At 35.8% G+C, this 18659-nt stretch overlaps 2 protein-coding genes across 2 annotated transcripts; one reads left to right on the top strand and one right to left on the bottom strand.

Annotated features, from left to right (window-relative positions):
• Positions 1 to 1733: 1733 nt before the first annotated feature.
• mrpl51 (mitochondrial ribosomal protein L51) lies at positions 1734 to 7176 on the top strand. The gene is made up of 4 exons (XM_056475166.1): positions 1734 to 1900; positions 2035 to 2105; positions 2458 to 2565; positions 4970 to 7176. Exons 2-4 carry the CDS (start codon positions 2036 to 2038, stop codon positions 5164 to 5166), a joined length of 375 nt encoding a protein of 124 aa, XP_056331141.1. The 5' UTR covers positions 1734 to 1900; position 2035; the 3' UTR covers positions 5167 to 7176.
• tfpt (TCF3 (E2A) fusion partner) lies at positions 6852 to 15837 on the bottom strand. Its single transcript, XM_056475165.1, has 6 exons — positions 15629 to 15837; positions 13074 to 13289; positions 11507 to 11577; positions 10506 to 10575; positions 8172 to 8300; positions 6852 to 7133 (listed from the first exon to the last, which is right to left on the bottom strand). The coding sequence occupies exons 2-6, from the start codon at positions 13287 to 13289 to the stop codon at positions 7059 to 7061; spliced, it is 561 nt and encodes a 186-aa protein (XP_056331140.1). The 5' UTR covers positions 15629 to 15837; the 3' UTR covers positions 6852 to 7058.
• Between the last annotated feature and the right edge of the window lie 2822 nt (positions 15838 to 18659).

Genomic DNA, 18659 nt, shown 5'->3' with positions numbered 1-18659 from the left:
TGCTTTTAAACAAAACAGATTTATTAAACAGATATATTTATTAAAATAATATTTTAGTCACCAAACATATTTAGAAATTGAAAGATTATACAATTAAATTCAAGCAAAATATTGCAAAAAAAATTACAACCTTCAAAATTTCATCAATTTTTGCTTTTTTTTGCTTCTTGATTTTTCCTCTTTTTTAAATTTGTATTTAATATTTTTCTCTAATATATAAATTTGGCTGTAATAGTTTTTGGAGCGTTATCATAAGTTATTTTGCTAGATAAGCTCCAGATTTTGGCTTCAGTACTGATTAATCTAATGTATATCCACAAATATAATATTGTAGAGCTTCCTATTAAAAATATGAGTTTAAAAGAGAGGTTAGTGAGGGGTGTACTTAATAATAATAATAATAATAATTCCTTACATTTATATTGAGCTTTTCTGGGCACTCAAAGCACTTTACACATAGGGGGGAATCTCCTCATCCACCACCAGTGTGCTGCATCCACTTGGATGACGTGACGGCAGCCATTTTGCGCCAGACCACACACCAGCTGATTGGTGGAGGAGACGGAGTGATGAAGCCAATTATGATATGGGGATGTTTAGGAGGCCATGATGGACAGAGGCCAGTGGGCAGATTTTTGTCCAGGATGCCAGGGTTAAACCCCTACTCTGTTTCGAAGGACATCCTGGGATTTTTAATGACCACAGAGAGTCAGGACCTCAGTTTAACGTCTCATCCAAAAGACGGCGTTCACTGAGCAGTACAGAGTCCCCGTCACTATACTGGGGCATTAGGACTCACACAGACCGCAGGTTAAGCGCCCCCTGCTGGCCTCACTAACACCACTTCCGGCAGCAACCTAGTTTTCCCATGTGGTCTCCCATTCAGGTACATCCCTGCTTAGCTTCAGTGGGCGACCATGTGAGAGTTGCAGAGAGCTAGCTGCCGGCTAGCTGCTTGTATATGATGAGCACTGATGTTATTTTTTATATGGTGTCATTTTTGCATTGTAAAAAAAAGTATGATGAAAGTCATTACCACTGTTCTAGTACCTTTACACAGTTAAAATAAATTAACCATAATTTTCGTAAGATATAAGAGATTCAGCTTTTGTGACTACATGTAATGTAATTTAAATTCAATTGATTCAACTTAAAAATTGAAGGCTCCACCTAATTGTTTACATTGCAAAGCAGTGCATTTTACCACCATATCACTAATCAAAATCATCTTTTACAGATATAAATTATAGAATATGTCTTATATAAATATAAGACATATGTTAGGACAAATAGTGGTCATCATATGTATATAAAATATGACACGTTTCAGCGATTGTTCCATAATAAGGGAACATCAATAAAATACGAACAGATGTTCTCGAAATTATAATGGTTTCAATTAACATAAGTAAAAACACAAAATATCCAGCCCCTGTGCTTTTTTTTTTTAAATAAAGAAAATATATATTAATAAATATATATTGTAAATATCTAATTCAAGGACATGATGTTTGCTGTAGGATGACTACAATTATTTGGGTATTTTATCACTAAAATTACCTTGAACATTAGCAGGTGATAGAGATTTATTTAAAATAAATATTTTAAAATAGAAACTTTTAATCGAATTTTAAATCGAATTTACATGTAAACTAGATCGAGATCAAGGTCAGTGTAGATAAACTCAACTTTAAAACACGGACTTTTAATTTGAAAAGTAAACGTTGGACTTCTATTGTGAAAAGCGTGTAATGGCGGCCTGTCTCCTGCAGTAGTGTGTACACATGAGAAACACAGCCGTTTCGCTGCATATATCTGCAGGATTTCAGGAGTTTTAAATTATTCATCATCCAGCCGTCGACTGAAGTCTTTCCCCAGGAATATTATTCACAATAATAAGGTAAAGACTTGTTGTAAAGACGGTTTAAGCTGGATTTGCTGTGGTTGCGCTCGCGACTGAAGGTCATCATCCATTGAACATGATTTATGAACACATGAATGCAGATATTAATATTTGTCTGTGCGTTTATGCAGCATGTCTGTGTTTGGAGGATTGTGGAGGAACGCTGTAAACTTCTGTCAGTCGTCGAGACTCTTCAGCACAGGTCAGACATCACCCATATTCATTATTTAACGTTACATTAAAATATGATTGAGGTAAAGTTGGTTTTATATTCGCACATTCGTTCATTTAGAGTCTCTATATTGTTTACCATGTTACTTTGAATATTATATTTAAAATACTCTATATTATTTATACTACTCTATAAATCACATGTGTTCTGTGGCTCCTGGTCAATTACAATCCAGACTCAACATTGCATACCCTCTGATAATATTACTATTGCAGATGTTGATGCTGGAATCATCTATTGTGCAGCCCTATTGCAATGTCACATTTGTTTTCCAATATCGTGCAGCCCTAATTTAATGCATTTGTTTTGCATCATCTGTCAGGCTCCTGTGCTCGAATACGAATGCATGCCATTCCCAAACTCAAAGAAGTGGACCGCTGGACGGAGAAGAGAAGCATGTTTGGAGTTTACGACAACATCGGCATTCTGGGTGAGTTGGACACCTAATTTCAGCATTCATTATGGTCATGCTTTTATTTTGCATTGCTGATTTATCAGATGTTAGTTTTAGCTTTCAATGACACATTAACAACTTCAAGTATAAATAATAGCTTGGCTTATTGTAAGTTTAACCACTTCAAATTATTATTACTAATTTAACAATGATAGTATTGCTCAGTTGTAGTGAACTACAGCATTGGGCCGTCTGTTTAGGTTACAATGACGTACAATGACGTTAGGTTTCCACATGACGTCATTGATGGCGTGCTAGACTCAAATGGAGGGCTGGAAGTGATTTTTCTACATGGGAATCGCTATCAGCACATCAAAATATTTCTGTTTTATGTTGTTTATATTGTTTAAATCGGGCAAAAGAAGAAATGCTGAGCAGCTTTTATAGAACTCAAAGTTTTTGCTTAATAAGGGGAGAAAGTTCAAGAAACTGACTGAAAACTGAAGAAAAGGCGGCGTGTAATCAACATTCATTCAATACATCCATGAGTACAAACTTTATTTGAACTTGATCATTCGTTTGACTGCACCTATAAAGATTACACACAGGCATAGCTATGTGTATAAATGTTAATGACTTATATAAAAATCAGATCCGAACACCACCACACTTTCAATATCCAGGAGAATATAAATAAGGTTTTCTGCCATGTAATCGCTGTAATGAAATCTCCATCTTGTTTCGCAATAATCCAAGTCTTTACTGGCGTTTCGGCAGAATAAACAACTGTAACGTGAACATCTATATGCGCCTCAGCGGTGAATGTTTGTCGATGGTCAGTTCATCGACCGAACAAAAATCAGAAATGCAACCCTAGCCACAAAACTAGACGGTTATTATTGTGGAGCACAGTTTACCCCTTACAAAAATAAATAAATAATAATGTAGACTATGCTTTTGTATGCTTTTCATCTGTTATTTCGTGATGTCTGGAAGATATCGGCATGAGAAAAAAACGTTATACACTTTACTATGTGGTTTAACGTGTTCATTATAAATTACTATAACATGTACAACTCTGCTACAGAATACTGTAGTCTAGTAAATTGTAATAAATACCGTAACAGTGTAAACGGTGGTGTATTGTAATTAGCGTAGAGAACAGAAGCCTACTCAATAACTAGTTTACTACAGTTGTGTCGTACCACAGCAACAATTACTACGACAGTTTAATTCAAGTACTCCAAACACTATAGTATTTACATGGTTTCCGCTACATTCATTCTTCCATGGTGGGGCGCCACACCTAAATTCATCCCGCCACGGCTACATTACAGCTTCTCATTCAAAACATTCGGTCATTTATTTTTAAATAGCAAATGATAATCACACCAAAAACGTATTAAAAGGTAAGTGAATTATAACAGCGCAAACTTTTCTGTAATCGTAGTAGTGCTGTGCGTTCTTCGTTTAACCCTTTAAGGTGACATGCTGACTGACTGACTGACAGGTGCGTGAGGCTAGCAAACACGACGGAGCTTTCAGTTATGATGAACACAGTTTCCATAATTATATTTTATTTATAGATAAAGGTCTGTGGCTCTGCATACAATGACTTTATCCTGCTGGAGTTTATAGCCGTTTCACTTTACTTCAGGACGCATTAATATCGTTCTGTAGGTCTATTGGAGACATCCATAAATATTCCTAGCAAATCTAAAAAATGTTGGAGACATACTCACTACATAAACACGCTAAATCACACAGCAGTGTTTATTTGAGAGCGCACAAGATTTGCGCTTGAGCACCGTATATTTGAGGGCGCATAAGAAATTTTGGGCACGAGCAGAGGAACTCGGCGCTAGAGCACAGAGATTGACATGCTCGTAGGCTATTACATGAATGCGCTCACGACATTTGTCAATGAAATAACGCCACATGTAGTTGGTAGATCTGTGTAAAATGCCCAGAGTCTGCCACCACAGCTGGAAAAAATCCTTGAGAAAACTGATTTACTATAGTATTTTTCATGTAACGTAATCGCTTCTATTTGCCTGTCATTCAGGTGATAGATACTGTATATGTTAGTTCAGAAGAAAACTCGGCCCTCTTCATGTATAAGCATCATGCCCAACATATGTGCTTATTTTCTATTTATATCTCCCTTGAAATATGGTATACATCACAAAAAAACAGACTTTCCCCTACTGTATGTCTCCTATTCAGCTTTTACTCCCTGACCTCCATCTGAATTTCCCATGTCATCAGAACCACGTGATTGAAAACAACCTATAGTAGTTTTGTTAGCATAGAATAGAGTTTTTTGACCCACTTTAAATGTTGACTACTGTGTGTACAGATAAATAAATAAATCCAGCCTCTGGCACCGAGTTGCATGATTGAGAAGTATCTCTGTCTGTGTGTGTGTGTTGGTCTGCAGGTGACTTTAAGGCTCACCCTAAAGACATGATCCGGGGTCCGGTCTGGGTGCGCGGCTTCAGAGGAAACGAGCTTCAGCGGCTGTTGAGGAAGAGGAATATGGTTGGAGACCGCATGATGACGGAGGACAGACACAACCTGCAGAAGAGGATCAGTCACCTGTACCGCCGCTTCAACAGACACGGCAAACACAGATAAAGAGAGATATATACACACTCATACATGTTGATGTGAAGCAGCACCGTCTGGAGGAATGGCTTACAAAACACTGAGCTCAAGTTCTGTACGCTGAATCGTGTTCAAAACATTCACCACCATACCTGTACTGATACACACTCATTCATAAATGTTCATTAAACTGTAGGAATTGGAGTATATTACAAGAGTTCTGTATATTAAATTATTTATTAAAATAATCAAATTATTAGTCATAAAATACACCAAAAACACACTATCTATTTGTGTTTGTGGTGTATTTTATAACCAATATCGAACACACACTCATGTTGTTTATCTGGGGTCCGTTCTTCGTACGTGGATTACTCAGTTAGCTGGATTTGGTTATTGACGATTTGACACTATACAGGATCGTTTCGTTCTTCAAAACTCATCTGAGACTTGTTGTCATAGCAACAGTTCTGGTAGCTCAAACCTGCTCTGAAGCAGGCTTATTTCATATAAACAGGATTAGATCGGGTCATTTCGAGCAAAGATAATACTGAAAGTATGTACTGAATTCTGATATTTTCTTACAGTAGTAGTTATATACACTTGGAAAAATAGTAAATATATTTTTTAACTATATATAAAAAGTAAAAAAAATATATGTTAATAAAACTTCTGCAATCTCCACTACGAAATAAAAGTACTAAGACTGCCACCTGCTGGTTCAAAGAGAAAATTTACTGATATAAACTCATATGCACAATATTTATGCAGTCATGCACACGTTTTGACCGCTAACATGACGGTAATTTGATGCTTTTCAAAAGTTGCAGACACCTTTACTAATATCAAAAAGCTTTTTTGATGAAAAATTAATTCATAGTTATTCCTAACGCCAATTAAAAAAGCTTGAGTGGGCCTAGGCTACTATAAAGAAAATCTTCTTTAAATGTAGAACTACATTGATATGCATTGAAATACATGAGGAATACTCTCGACACACGAAAGTGTAAAGCCTGCACACTCAAAACAAATGTAGAAAGTTATCGCGTGTCATATTTAGCAAACCGTTTACTGCGAATTTGATGTAATTGCGCTCACATGGATAATTGAATATTAATCAGATGATGTCATTATGCTGCTGTTCCGTCAGCCAATCGTTGCATTGCTGATCATGATAGAGCACAGGTGTCAAACTCAGTTCCTAAAGGGCCACAGCTCTGCACAGTTTAGCTCCAACCCTAATCATACACACCTGATCAAACTAATTGAGTCCTTCAGGCTTGTTTGAAACCTACAGGTAACTATGAATGTTAAGTGTGTTGAAGCAGGGTTGGAACTAAACTGTGCAGGGCTGCGGCCCTCCAGGAACTGAGTTGGACATCCCTGTGATAGAGGATCGATAGATCTGACCTTCACAACACACGCAGCGATCTCAGATCAGTTCATTCAGACATTTTAATCTGATTTGCGAACTTGTTTGAAGAACCAAATTAGCCCAAGATCAGTTATTAAGATTAACAGATCCAGGATCTGCCAAATTAATCATTTAAGTGATGTACGAAGAACGGACCCCTGTTCACTAAACAGCACTGTCTGGAGGCCTGCATTGAGCTTGAGTTCGGTACACTGAATTAAAAATGCTTATCAAAATAGTCAGATCAAAATAATAGTCATCGACTGCCTCAAAGGCTGTTTCTGACACAATTGCAAAAATTATCTAGCCTCATCCTTTTATTTCCTAATTCTGACACACACAAAAATTGCAAGGTATGAACAGCATAATTGAGGAGGAAGTCCTGATACAGGATGTGAACAGATTCAGAAATGTAAGGACTTTTCTTTTTTAATCCTGTGTTGTACAAAACAAAAAGTCCCGCAGTGACTGACTTCATGTTGGAGGTGTTGTTTCTGCTGTTCTGGGATCAGTGAGAGAGTGAGTTTGGACTGGGGAATCCACTGAACTGAGCTTCCGTCATCACCGGCTGCTCCGACTCCATCTGTGTGGAGCAAGCACACATTAAAACCGAGGTGTTTCCAAAATGCCTGAATTACTGTCGTGTTTTTAAACTATGCTCTGTCTGAATAAAGTAACATGCGTCCATTCAAGCTCCCGTGAGGTGCTTTGAAATGTGCATTTTATAAATTCAATGTTTGACGTAATCTGAAAAGAGGGCGGGACATAGAATAACTCCTCCCCTTTAAAAAAAAAGCAGCTAATAGCATTTGTTTTTCTCATAGTTGTGTCAGTGAGAGCGGTTGAGCTCAAGCGCATCAAATGAGAAGGGGCGGGGCATGTCTGACAAGAGAGCATTTGATTGGTCAGATGTAAACAACTACGGATTAATGGGTTAAACAAATGACCAAATACTGTAGTTTACTACAATCCACGGTTCAAAACACATGACTTGCGGATTAATAAATGTTTTTACTGGTAGATTAATCCTAAATTTGTAACGATCTCAGAAAGATCGTCTCTCACATCATTCAAATCACATGTATGAAAGCATTTAGGCTTTCCTGTAAAATATAATGATGACGGAAATAGAGGAGCTGTAAAATGTGCCTATTATTAGTTTTTAATTTACAATAAAGTGTTCCTTTAGGATAAATTCACATTGAAATCAATTTAATTTGGTGTTCAAGGGATAGTCCACCCACAAATATAAATGGTCTCATCATTTACTTGTTACTTTTTTATCTTCTGTTGAACACAAGGACAATATTTTGAAAAAGAGCTGGAAACCCAGTACCTACTGACTTACATAGTACTTGTAATTCCCACTATGGAAGTCAATAGTTAGAACATTCTTCAAAATATCTTCTTTTGTGTTCAAAAGAAGAAAAAAACCTCAGATTAATTTGGAACAAGTTAATAAATGAGTAAATGGCATTTTTGGGTGAACTGTCCAACTATATTCAACTACTAATATTCTAATATTCAACTAATATTCAACTACTGCACTGTGTTTTTATCCACATCAATGGAGCCCTGGTGAGTTCAGGAGCAGTAAAAGCTTTAGTCTTTTTATATATACCTGCGTGTCTCTGTCCTTCTGGAGCCGGTGTCTCTTCCTTTTTGCTCCTCCAGTGGACTGAGGAGGAAATGTTGGAGAAGAGACGTCTTCATCTCCACCGAGAGCTGAATCTACAGCCTTGCCTTCATCCTGGACACACACACACATTCAATTCAATTTTATTTTATTTGTGTAGCACTTTTTAAAAGAATTACTGTTTCAAAGCAGCTTTACAAAAGGTCACGTTATTGCACTGCTATCAAATATATGCTATTATTTACAGAAATAGTCAACCTGCAAATTTATAACATATAGGTGATGTCTGTGTACATGAAAGGTTTATACCATGACTGCACTTCTAGATTCTCCTGAGACTCAAAGAAAAAAAAAAGTTTTTTTTTTTTGTTATTTTTCTGTGATTTCCTACATCCTTTGGGGTTGAAAAAATTCTACAATTTAGAGTTTTTACATTTTGTTTTTATTTTTAATTTTACAGCATGTCCACTGTAGTGGGACCACAGGACCACTTTAGTTCAAAATGACCACAACTCAGACAACAGAACTGTACAGGATATGGCTGTAAAGAGATATTAATTATTAATGTAACAAAAACAAAACAAAAGCCATTTTTCCTTTTGTATGGAAATTCCTGAAAGAGTTTAGTCTGAAAGAGAGCCGAACTCAAAAAAACAAGAAGTGATGTTAATCCAAAACTAACTCAACATAAAAACGATTTAAAACTGATTGTCAGTCTCTAATTGTCTCCAATTCTTAAATTGTCTGATTGTCAGACTCCAAGCCAGAGTCTCCCTCAACTATCTTATGAAGAATCCTCTCGGCCTCAGTTCTGCCTCCTACAACATGCAGTCATTAATAACATTAAGATGGTCCTGGTGTCCACTATAGTGGACATTTAAAAAGGATATTTTAAAAACACTAACAAGTTAACAGCTTTGAAAGCTAATGTATTGTTCCTGACACTTTATTATACATACATACATACATACATACATACATACATACATACATACATACATACATACATACACACACACACACACATACACATACATAAATAAATGTGTAATAATAGTAAAAAAAAAAAAAACATTTAAAAAGCAAAATTTTAGGAGATATAGAGTTTGTGATATATATATATATATATATCAAATGTAAATCACAAACCTCAGACTGATGCATCATCATCATCATCAATATAATGCCAGAACTTTGAAACATCTCACGGTTATTACATTTGGCTGACAAAAAATTGTCTAAAAAATAATGTTCTAGTTGTCTGTTTTGGTGCAGTGATGATTAAAGGTCAGTTTTGAATACACAAATTAAAAGAGTTATTGAAAATGAATATGCAACTCGGTACTAGTAAGGTGTACCTAATAAAGTGGCCAGTAAGTGTGTATATGTATATATGCCATGGGCCGGTGTAAGATTCTGACAGTATGATATCCTTGGATAAGAATATCACTGTTTCACCGTATCACGGTATTGTGATCACTACTCTAAAACATATTCTTTTTAAATTTCTGGGTAAAAAACAAAACCTTTTTCCCCTTTGAACACAATATATTTTATTATGAGAAACTTTTCAAATGTTTTGGAGCAGTAAACATGTCAGGCTATTTTTTGTTAGGTCTAAAACCTACGGTGGCCGAGAGAGCTTAACTTGTTGCAGTTTAAGAAAACACAAGCAAATCAAGAAAGGGAACCCCAAAACATGACAGACCCTGCTAAGATATGGATGTGTTATTATGCCGTGACTGTTGCTCAGTGAAGTTGTTGGTGGTCTTTTAAAGGTGAGGGTTTTTTGTTTATTTTAATATCCTGATTACACGATTCCATTGTCTTTTGTAAATTATTAACCTAAATAAACTGATGATTAATTGTAAAACGTGTTAATAGAATGCAGCACGTTTAATAAATGCAGTGTGTTTCTTCAGTTGTTTGTGTTGTGAGAAAGTGCAGCGCGTTTCTTCAGTTGTTTGTGTTGTGAGAAAGTGCAGCGCGTTTCATCAGCTGTTTGTGTTGTGAGACGATTGTTAAATTGCAGTGAGTTAAGCTCTCTCGGCCATCGTAAAAAAGATTTCATTACAATTTAAAACAGCATCTTGGATATCTTTTCTGCTGAAGATACGGTTGATACTAAAAAACTTTCATCAACAAAGGAAGGTAATGATGGTGAAGTATTACATCTCTTTTACACTAGGTACAAAAAAAAGTTACACTCAGGACATTTTTGGTAAGCACTGTATAATATTTAAGGACATATTTTGAGAGACACATTGGGGACATATTGCACAGCAGCTGTTGTGGAGGAAAACTGTGTGTTTTTCTGACCTCTAACGTGATGGTGAGCTGAGCTGCCCTGTAATCATCTCCATATGAGTCCAGTGTCTTCATCAGAAACCTTAAACACACACACACTATTCTGTTATTGTGTTATATGAAGACATTATTCAAGAAAAAGAGGACAATACAGCATCTTATCGTGTAAACGTAGGATTTTTTTTAAAGGTGCTGTAAGTTTTTGACTCTTCTAAAGCATAATAATACCATAATATATTTGCAGATATTTAAGAAACATGCTAAATGAGTGTTCTTGTTTATCTGAAAAACAATGCTGAAGTCAGATGTTCTGCTTTGAAAACGTGCGTTACGTGCGTTACGTTTAGCCAATTATATTTCAGCACCCCAGGTTGCCTTGGTGGAAGACCGTGTATACATTCATTTATTCAGGAAGTCTCTTAAAGCATGCATTTATGATGGAAATCTGACCTCCGGTGGACACTAGCAGACAGTAGCTGTATAATAAATCATGATTTTACGGTTTTCTGCTTTAGCAGGTCAAAATAATCTAAATTATGTCATTTTTACGTCAAAATGATGTCAAGTTTTGTTTAGTTTGTTTGAATATCAGAGTTAAAAATCTAAATCTGCTAATTGTTGCTTTACTTGTTGCTTTCGGTAATACACATTAGCAGTTTTTCTGTGGCAGCATGGTGGCTCAGTGGTTAGCACCGAGTCACCTCATAGCAAGAAGATCACGTTTGCATGTTCTCCCCGTGTTGGCGTGGGTTTCCTCCAGGTGCTCCGGTTTCCCCCACAGTCCAAACACATGCGCTATAGGGGAATTGGATGAAACTAAATTGACCGTAGTGTGTGAGTGTTTGGGTGTTTCCCAGTACTGGGTTGCAGCTGGAAGGGCATCCACTGCGTAGAACATATGCTGGATAAGTTGGTGGTTCATTCCACTGTGGTGACCCCTGATAAATAAGGGACTAAGCCGAAGGAAAATTAATGAATGACTTTTCCTGTCAATAAAACACACACACACACACCTTCTTTCTTTCCTCATGCGGCGGGTCAGTCTCTGCACCTGATGAAGGCGTCCCAAAATCTTCTCATTTACCTGAAAACAGATTAATTAGAGAGTTCAGTAAATTACAAATACACATCATTTATTCATCTTCACGCCGCTCCAAATCTGTGCAATATTCAGTTAAAAATGACAGTAATTTGATTGAAAACGGGGGTCTGTATTCACGAAACATCTCTAAAGTGCTAAAAGTTTATTTAGTATTTTCTATTGGATTCGGTTCAGGTGATTGGCTGGGCCATTCTACAGCTTGATTTTCTTTCTCTGAAAGCTTCTGAGAGTTCCAATGCAGGGTTCATGCACATTTTAACTACTAAAATACCATGACTTTTCCATGCTTTTTCCAAGACTTTCAAGTAAATTTTCATGACCTAATGTTTCATGCAATGTCTACATATGCGTGGTAAAAAACAATACATGTTAAAATGTATTACAGCATATCGTAAAACCCACAACAATCTATTTAGTTTAAATTTAAATTCATTAATTTCTTAATTTTCTTTTCAGCTTAGTCCCTTTATTAATCCAGGGCCGCCACAGCAGGATGAATCGCCAACTTTTCCAGCATATGTTTAACGCTGCGGATGCCCCTCCAGCTGCAACTACGGAAAATTTTACTAACCCAATTTGCCTATAGTTCATGTCTTTGGACTGTGGGGGAAACCGGAGCACCCGGAGGAAACCCACGCCAACACGGGGAGAACATGCAAACTCCACACAGAAATGCCAACTGGCCCAGCCGAGGCTCGAACAGGTGACCTTCTTGCTGTGAGGCGATTGTGCTACCCACTGCGCCACCGTGACGCCCAATTTATATTTATATCTACCTAAAATTTATTAAATAATGCTTACACCGCACTAATAATGTGCGAGTATGTGATTGGCCAAGGACAGAAAAGAATTAAAGACAACTAACCCATATTCAAATATAAAGATATCTATTTCCCATCACTTAACAAAACCTTGTGGGTTTTCCCAAAACTTTTCCAGGCCTGAAAAATGCTATATCAAAATTCCATGAACGTATAAACCCTGTTCCCTGGCTGTGTTCAGGATCATTGTCTTGCTGAAATGGTTTCATCTTCATCCTCCTGCTAATGTAGATGTTGGACTGAAGCAGCTGATATTCATTTACACTGAGGAAGAGCAGAGGGTTGCTGAAGAACTACTGAGAGATTTCAGCTGCTGTCTGGGCTTTCACTGCCTTTCTACACCTCCCTTTCTTCATGTGTTCAATACTTTTCCCCATGCATCATATCATTTTATTACACAGAACTTCATTTGTAAGCTAATTAGGTTTGTTTTATTTTCATAAATGGATTTATTTGATTATTACCAACATCTGGGGAAAATTTCAAGTCAACAGCACCTTTAGAGACATGTTTCCTGAGAAAATGGTGATGTGTTCAATACTTATTTCCCAATACACAGATTAAAAACTCTCAACTGGGTGACTTCAAACATGCAGTGTAAATGCAGCCTTTGTGAACAGTTATTCAGGAGAACTCTCTAATGTTTTTCGGGTTCACCTGTTGGATCTCCTTGCAGCGTCTGCTGAGCATCTGGTATTTGTTCTTGTCCAGCTCTCTCCTCTCCTCGTCCCCGGAGCAGCTCGGGGCCCCGTCGGTCTCCAGGAGCTCGGTGCCGCCAGGGCCCAGCTCCACTCCACCCGTCTCCAGCTCCGCTTCCAGAATGTGACCCCCAAACAGAGGCGGCAGAGCCAGACCCGAGAAATCCTCCATCATCTAAAGCACACACACAAAACAGAAAGCCTTAGAAGTAGCTTTGCTTAACATTTATGAAGTGTGCGTCACACTGGTGAGTGGGCTTGATCTAACATGGGTGATTCGGCTTGCATGGCCGCAGAATACGTTTCCAAAAAATGCTTATCTTATAGTTTTGTCTTGTTTCTAGTAAAAATAACTAGGGCTGTAACTAGGGATTATTTCTGTTCCTCTTTAACTGGAAGAGTTTCAGTTTAACCCCTTAGTGAACACCAGTAAGGCATCTTTAAGCGTTTTATTATTCTAAAGATCATCTGAATATCCACCTGCGGCACTGAGGCTGAGAATGATTACGTGTTCAGGGCTCCACATCCTCTTCTTAAGGACTGATATTTTATTTCATCTCATTTCTTAAGCAAAGATGCTGATGCTAAATTGTACACGATACTGCCATTACATATTACTGGTCTATGCATTGTGCTATGGAGGACGAAACCTGCAAAAAACAATAAATAAATATGCAAATAAAGAAATGAATGAACAAATAAATACACAAATAAAAGAATAAATCCATAAACTCCTGCACAAATAAAACAATACATAAATAAATAAATGAACAAATACACAAATTCCTACATAAAACAATAAATAAATAAATACACAAATTAATGAATGAACAAATCCACAAAATCCTTCATAAAATAATTAAATAAACACACAAATAAATAAATGAATGAACAAATCAACAAATTCCTTATTAAAACAATAAATAAATAAATACACAAATAAATAAATGAATAAATAAATCCACAACATCCTGCGCAAATAAAACAATAAATAAATAAATACACAAATAAATAAATGAATAAATAAATCCACAACATCCTGCACAAATAAAACAATAAATTAATAAATACGCAAATAAATGAATATATCCATAAACTCCTGCACAAATAAAACAATAAATAAATAAATACATAAATTAATGAATAAATCCACAAATTCCTGCATAAATAAAACAATAAATAAATAAATACATAAATTAATGAATAAATTCACAAATTCCTGCATAAATAAAACAATAAATAAATATACACAAATAAATTAATAAATCCATAAACTCCTGCACAAATAAAACAATAAATAAATAAGTACACAAATAAATGAATGAACAAATCCACAAAATCCTACATAAAACAATAAATAAATCCACAAATAAATTAATAAATCCATAAACCCCTGCACAAATAAAACAATAAATAAATAAAAACACAAATAAATGAATAAATCCACAAATTCCTGCATAAATAAAACAATAAATAAATAAATACACAAATAAATAAATACCTACAAATTCCTGTATAAATTAATATATAAATAACGAGTAGTGCGGGCAGATAAATAATTAAATGAATGTTGGGGGATTAAGTAAACGCTAAACTGAAAGTTGATTTATCTGCCCGCACTATTAATAACTCATATTTATTTATGAAAGAATTTGTGAATTTTTACATATATTTATTTGTTAATTCATTGTTTTACTTATGCAGGAATTTATGGATTTGTTTATTTATTTATAGGACCTTGTTAACCGAGGTCCTGACTCTCTGTGGTTGTTAAAAATCCCAGGATGTCCTTCAAAAAAAAAAAAAAAAGTAGGGCTTTAACCCTGGCATCCTGGCCAAATTTGCCCACTGGCCTCTGTCCATCATGGCCTCCAAATCATCCCCATATTATAATTCGGCTTCAACACTCTGTCTAATCTCCACCAATCAGCTGGTGTGCCGTCTGGCGCAATATGGCTGCTGTCGCGTCATCCAGGTGGATGCTGCACACTTGTGGCGGATGAGAAGATCCCCTCATTGTGTAAAGCGCTTTGGGTGTCCAGAAAGATTGCTATATAAATTTAAGGAATTATTATTACTCTATTTATTTATTTGAGTATTTATTTATTCAGTGTTTTTGCAGGTTTCGTCCTCCATATTGTGCAGTATACTATTTTCAGTGATAGTTGTTTTGCTCTCAAATATACCCATGCCATTTGTCAGTTTCTTTATTTGTGCATAATTTCCACCCATACTCCAGGCAATTGAGATAAAGTTGACTTTATATTCGCACATTCATCAATTTTAACAGCTACTATATTGTTTACCACGCTAATTCTTTAAATATTGGGTCTGAAATCAACATTAGCACCATGTTATTGACTGAACAATGTTGTACTTTGATAGTAGTTCGCTGCTAATATGATTACTCTGTTTAGAATTAGCAAATAATACTTTTCATAAACTGTATTATTAAAGATAAAGAATATAAATCGAACTTTACCTCCATTTTATTTAATCGTTAACGTTACTCACCTTTATTCAGAGATGTACACAATCACTCATGATGGCGGTTTAGCGAAAATATCGTTGCTACAACACGGCAGTTTCGTTTATACACAATTAAACAAATGATTCCAGATAAAGCTTTTACACGTCTATTGTACACAAAGAAATAAAAACTTTACATTTTCATTTCAAGTACTCCATAAACTCAAACAGCTCGCTCTTTTCAGCCTCCTCCTTCTTCTTCAGTCGGATTTTATCATGGTAACTGAAAACTCATTACCGCCACCTAACATACTGGAGAGGATCCAAGGACTGTGAGTGTGCCGCACGCCTCCCGCAGAGCCACACGTTTCGATGGGTGAATGGGCAACATTAGTTTCCGATCGCCAATCAATAATATAATAGACTGAATCAGTCACTGTTATTTGACAGAGTCAGTATAGCAGATACTGGTTTGCTGGTTTTTCAGCGATATAAACGGTCTTTATAATAAGGGAATAATAATAAGTTAATATGGGCTATAATACATCTTTATATGTACTAAAACTCTTTTTACATAATAAATGTATAACACTATGTCAATATTTGATTCCAGCGATGGAATAATATTTATTTGCTTAGTTTTCTAATAACTTTTTTATTAATGATTTCCCACATTGAATACTATAGAAATTTTAATATAAATTTATAGTAATATATTGTTTTTAAACCATAAAGCACTGGTAATTTGTGTTAATTATAGTTGCAACAAATATAGTAATACAGACAAATTAACTGTTAATATTTAATTACAGTTGTGACAGTTTAGTAAAAGATAAAGTAGTTTATCAGTTTATAACTATATTAATTTTAAATTAATAAATATAGTAATTAATTTTAATGTGACACATTATTGTTTGTTTTTTATATTTTACTACAAAACGATTTTAACTAAGTATGACAACATTATGATCCTGAATTGGTTTATTACACTTAATTACACTTGCAATAAAATGGAAAGATGGTTTTGGTCAAATAAGGCACAGGTGATCATGCTGATATAGATTCAGATCTTCATTTTTCTAAACAGTTTGTTTTTAGCCAGTAATGCTACAAAAACGGGGCGTGTCATCATGATTGACAGTTATGATTGACAGCTTCTCTAAGCCGACCGTCTGAGCTTCGGGAGGAGATTGAAGTACCAATGTTAGATTTCGGACAAACAGGATCTGATGGATCACTGTTCAGTTGGTTAAATGTGGGCTTTTGTTTGCTGATACACGCCGAACGTTAGCCATGTCAGGGAAAACACATGATCATTATCTAGCAGAAATTCTCTTAATGGGTCTGAAAATTGGTTAACCTCACTTTTATGTTATAAGTTAAACAGATATTTTAGATGACTATTATTTAATATTTCAATTCATTTTGTCTGACGTTAGTTATCCGTGCTGTTGTCCCATTGGAATTTTTATTCCAAAATGGCCGCCGCTTGACACTAGCGGCATCAAAGAGCATATCACCAAGAGGCGACACTCTAGTGCTATTTGGAAAACAGCCACTAGATAGCGCGGCGGCCATTTTGGAATGTTGGAAACTGGAGGGTTAGTGAATAACACACAGATTTCTACAGTAAAATACCACACATCTGAGTTTTTTTAAACAAACTATTACAAATGTATTTAAAATAGAAACTATTGTTGAAAATAAAAGAGTTATATTAGTTCTGATAGACCATGTTTGCCTCAGCTACATTAAACTAGAGATCTCTCTGGATAGGGGATGGATAAAAGATGTTTTGTAACTGAAATAGGAAATGAACACATTTCTAAATGTTTCTCTTGCTTTTGTTCTTATGACAAGTGTAGACTATTTCAGTGCTTGGTTTGTCAGTTTACTAAATAATAAAACTGATTGACGTATGTTGCTAAAGCTGTACACTGATGTTCAAAACTAAAGAAGATATGGTGATGTGTGTCCATATAATGAAAGCCAGTGAGTAGTTTTTGGAAACCAGTCCAAGATCACCCTCTACTGGGTCTTTCACACATCAACAACGTTCCTGTACTCTATTTAATCCATTCATTCATTCTTTTTATTTTCAGCTTAGCCCCTTTATTAATCTTGGGTTGCCACAGCGGAATGAACCGCCAACTTATCCAGCATATATTTTACACAGCGGATGCTCTTCCAGCTGCAACCAAGTACTGGGAAACACCCAGTGTGTGAATTATACATTGATGATCGTAGTAGTTTGGTAATACATGCTTCAGTAAATCAAATTTCGGAATGTATTTAAATTACATTACATTTTTAGCGTTTTAATGGATATTTAGTGACTATTTTATGGGTTACTGCAGGTCAAACTATACAAATTAGGTTTAATTTCCCTTTTTTTATACAGATATAAACACCTATTTTATATGAAATGTGTCTTGTGAATACTTAAGATACTGTGAATACTTAATACTGTCTATCGGTGCTCTAGAACTGCCATTTTCAGACCGCTGAATGTTATTTTTCCTAGCATAGATGGGCGCGAGTGTGCATTCACAATGGTGTGAATAAGGGGTGGGGGGTCAAATGTACATTTATATTATACATTTTTAATTATTAATATTTAAGAGAAAGCTATTTCTTCCTATTAAAGGACTGACCCCTCCACACACATCATGTTTTGATGTCCTTCAGGGGGAATCAAGCGTTAATTAGAGGGGTCAATACAACCCCAACCCCCCTTTTCGAACCCTGGAAACACCCACTCATACACTACGGCCAATTTAGTTTAGTCAATTCACCTATAGAACATGCAAACTTCACACAGAAATGCTAACTGGCCCAGCCGGGACTCGAACCAGCGACCTTCTTGCTGTGAGGCAACAATGCTAACCACTAAGCCACCATATCGTCCCTTTATTTTGTTAAGAAAAGTTAATCTCGCTTTGTAAAGACTATATTGTCTGTCTGTTTGTATATATTATAATTTGTTGTTGTTGTTATTGTTGCAATAAAAATACTAAAACCGTCGTTCGCCAGTTGAAGTGACGCCCACTAACTGAAGCGTCTGTTTCTAAGCCAA

The sequence above is a fragment of the Danio aesculapii genome, chromosome 16, assembly GCF_903798145.1.
Source record: "Danio aesculapii chromosome 16, fDanAes4.1, whole genome shotgun sequence".
NCBI classification, from domain to species: Eukaryota; Metazoa; Chordata; class Actinopteri; order Cypriniformes; family Danionidae; genus Danio; species Danio aesculapii.
The sequence above is the reverse complement of the archived record's forward strand: the minus strand, read 5'-3'. Positions and strand labels throughout refer to the sequence as shown.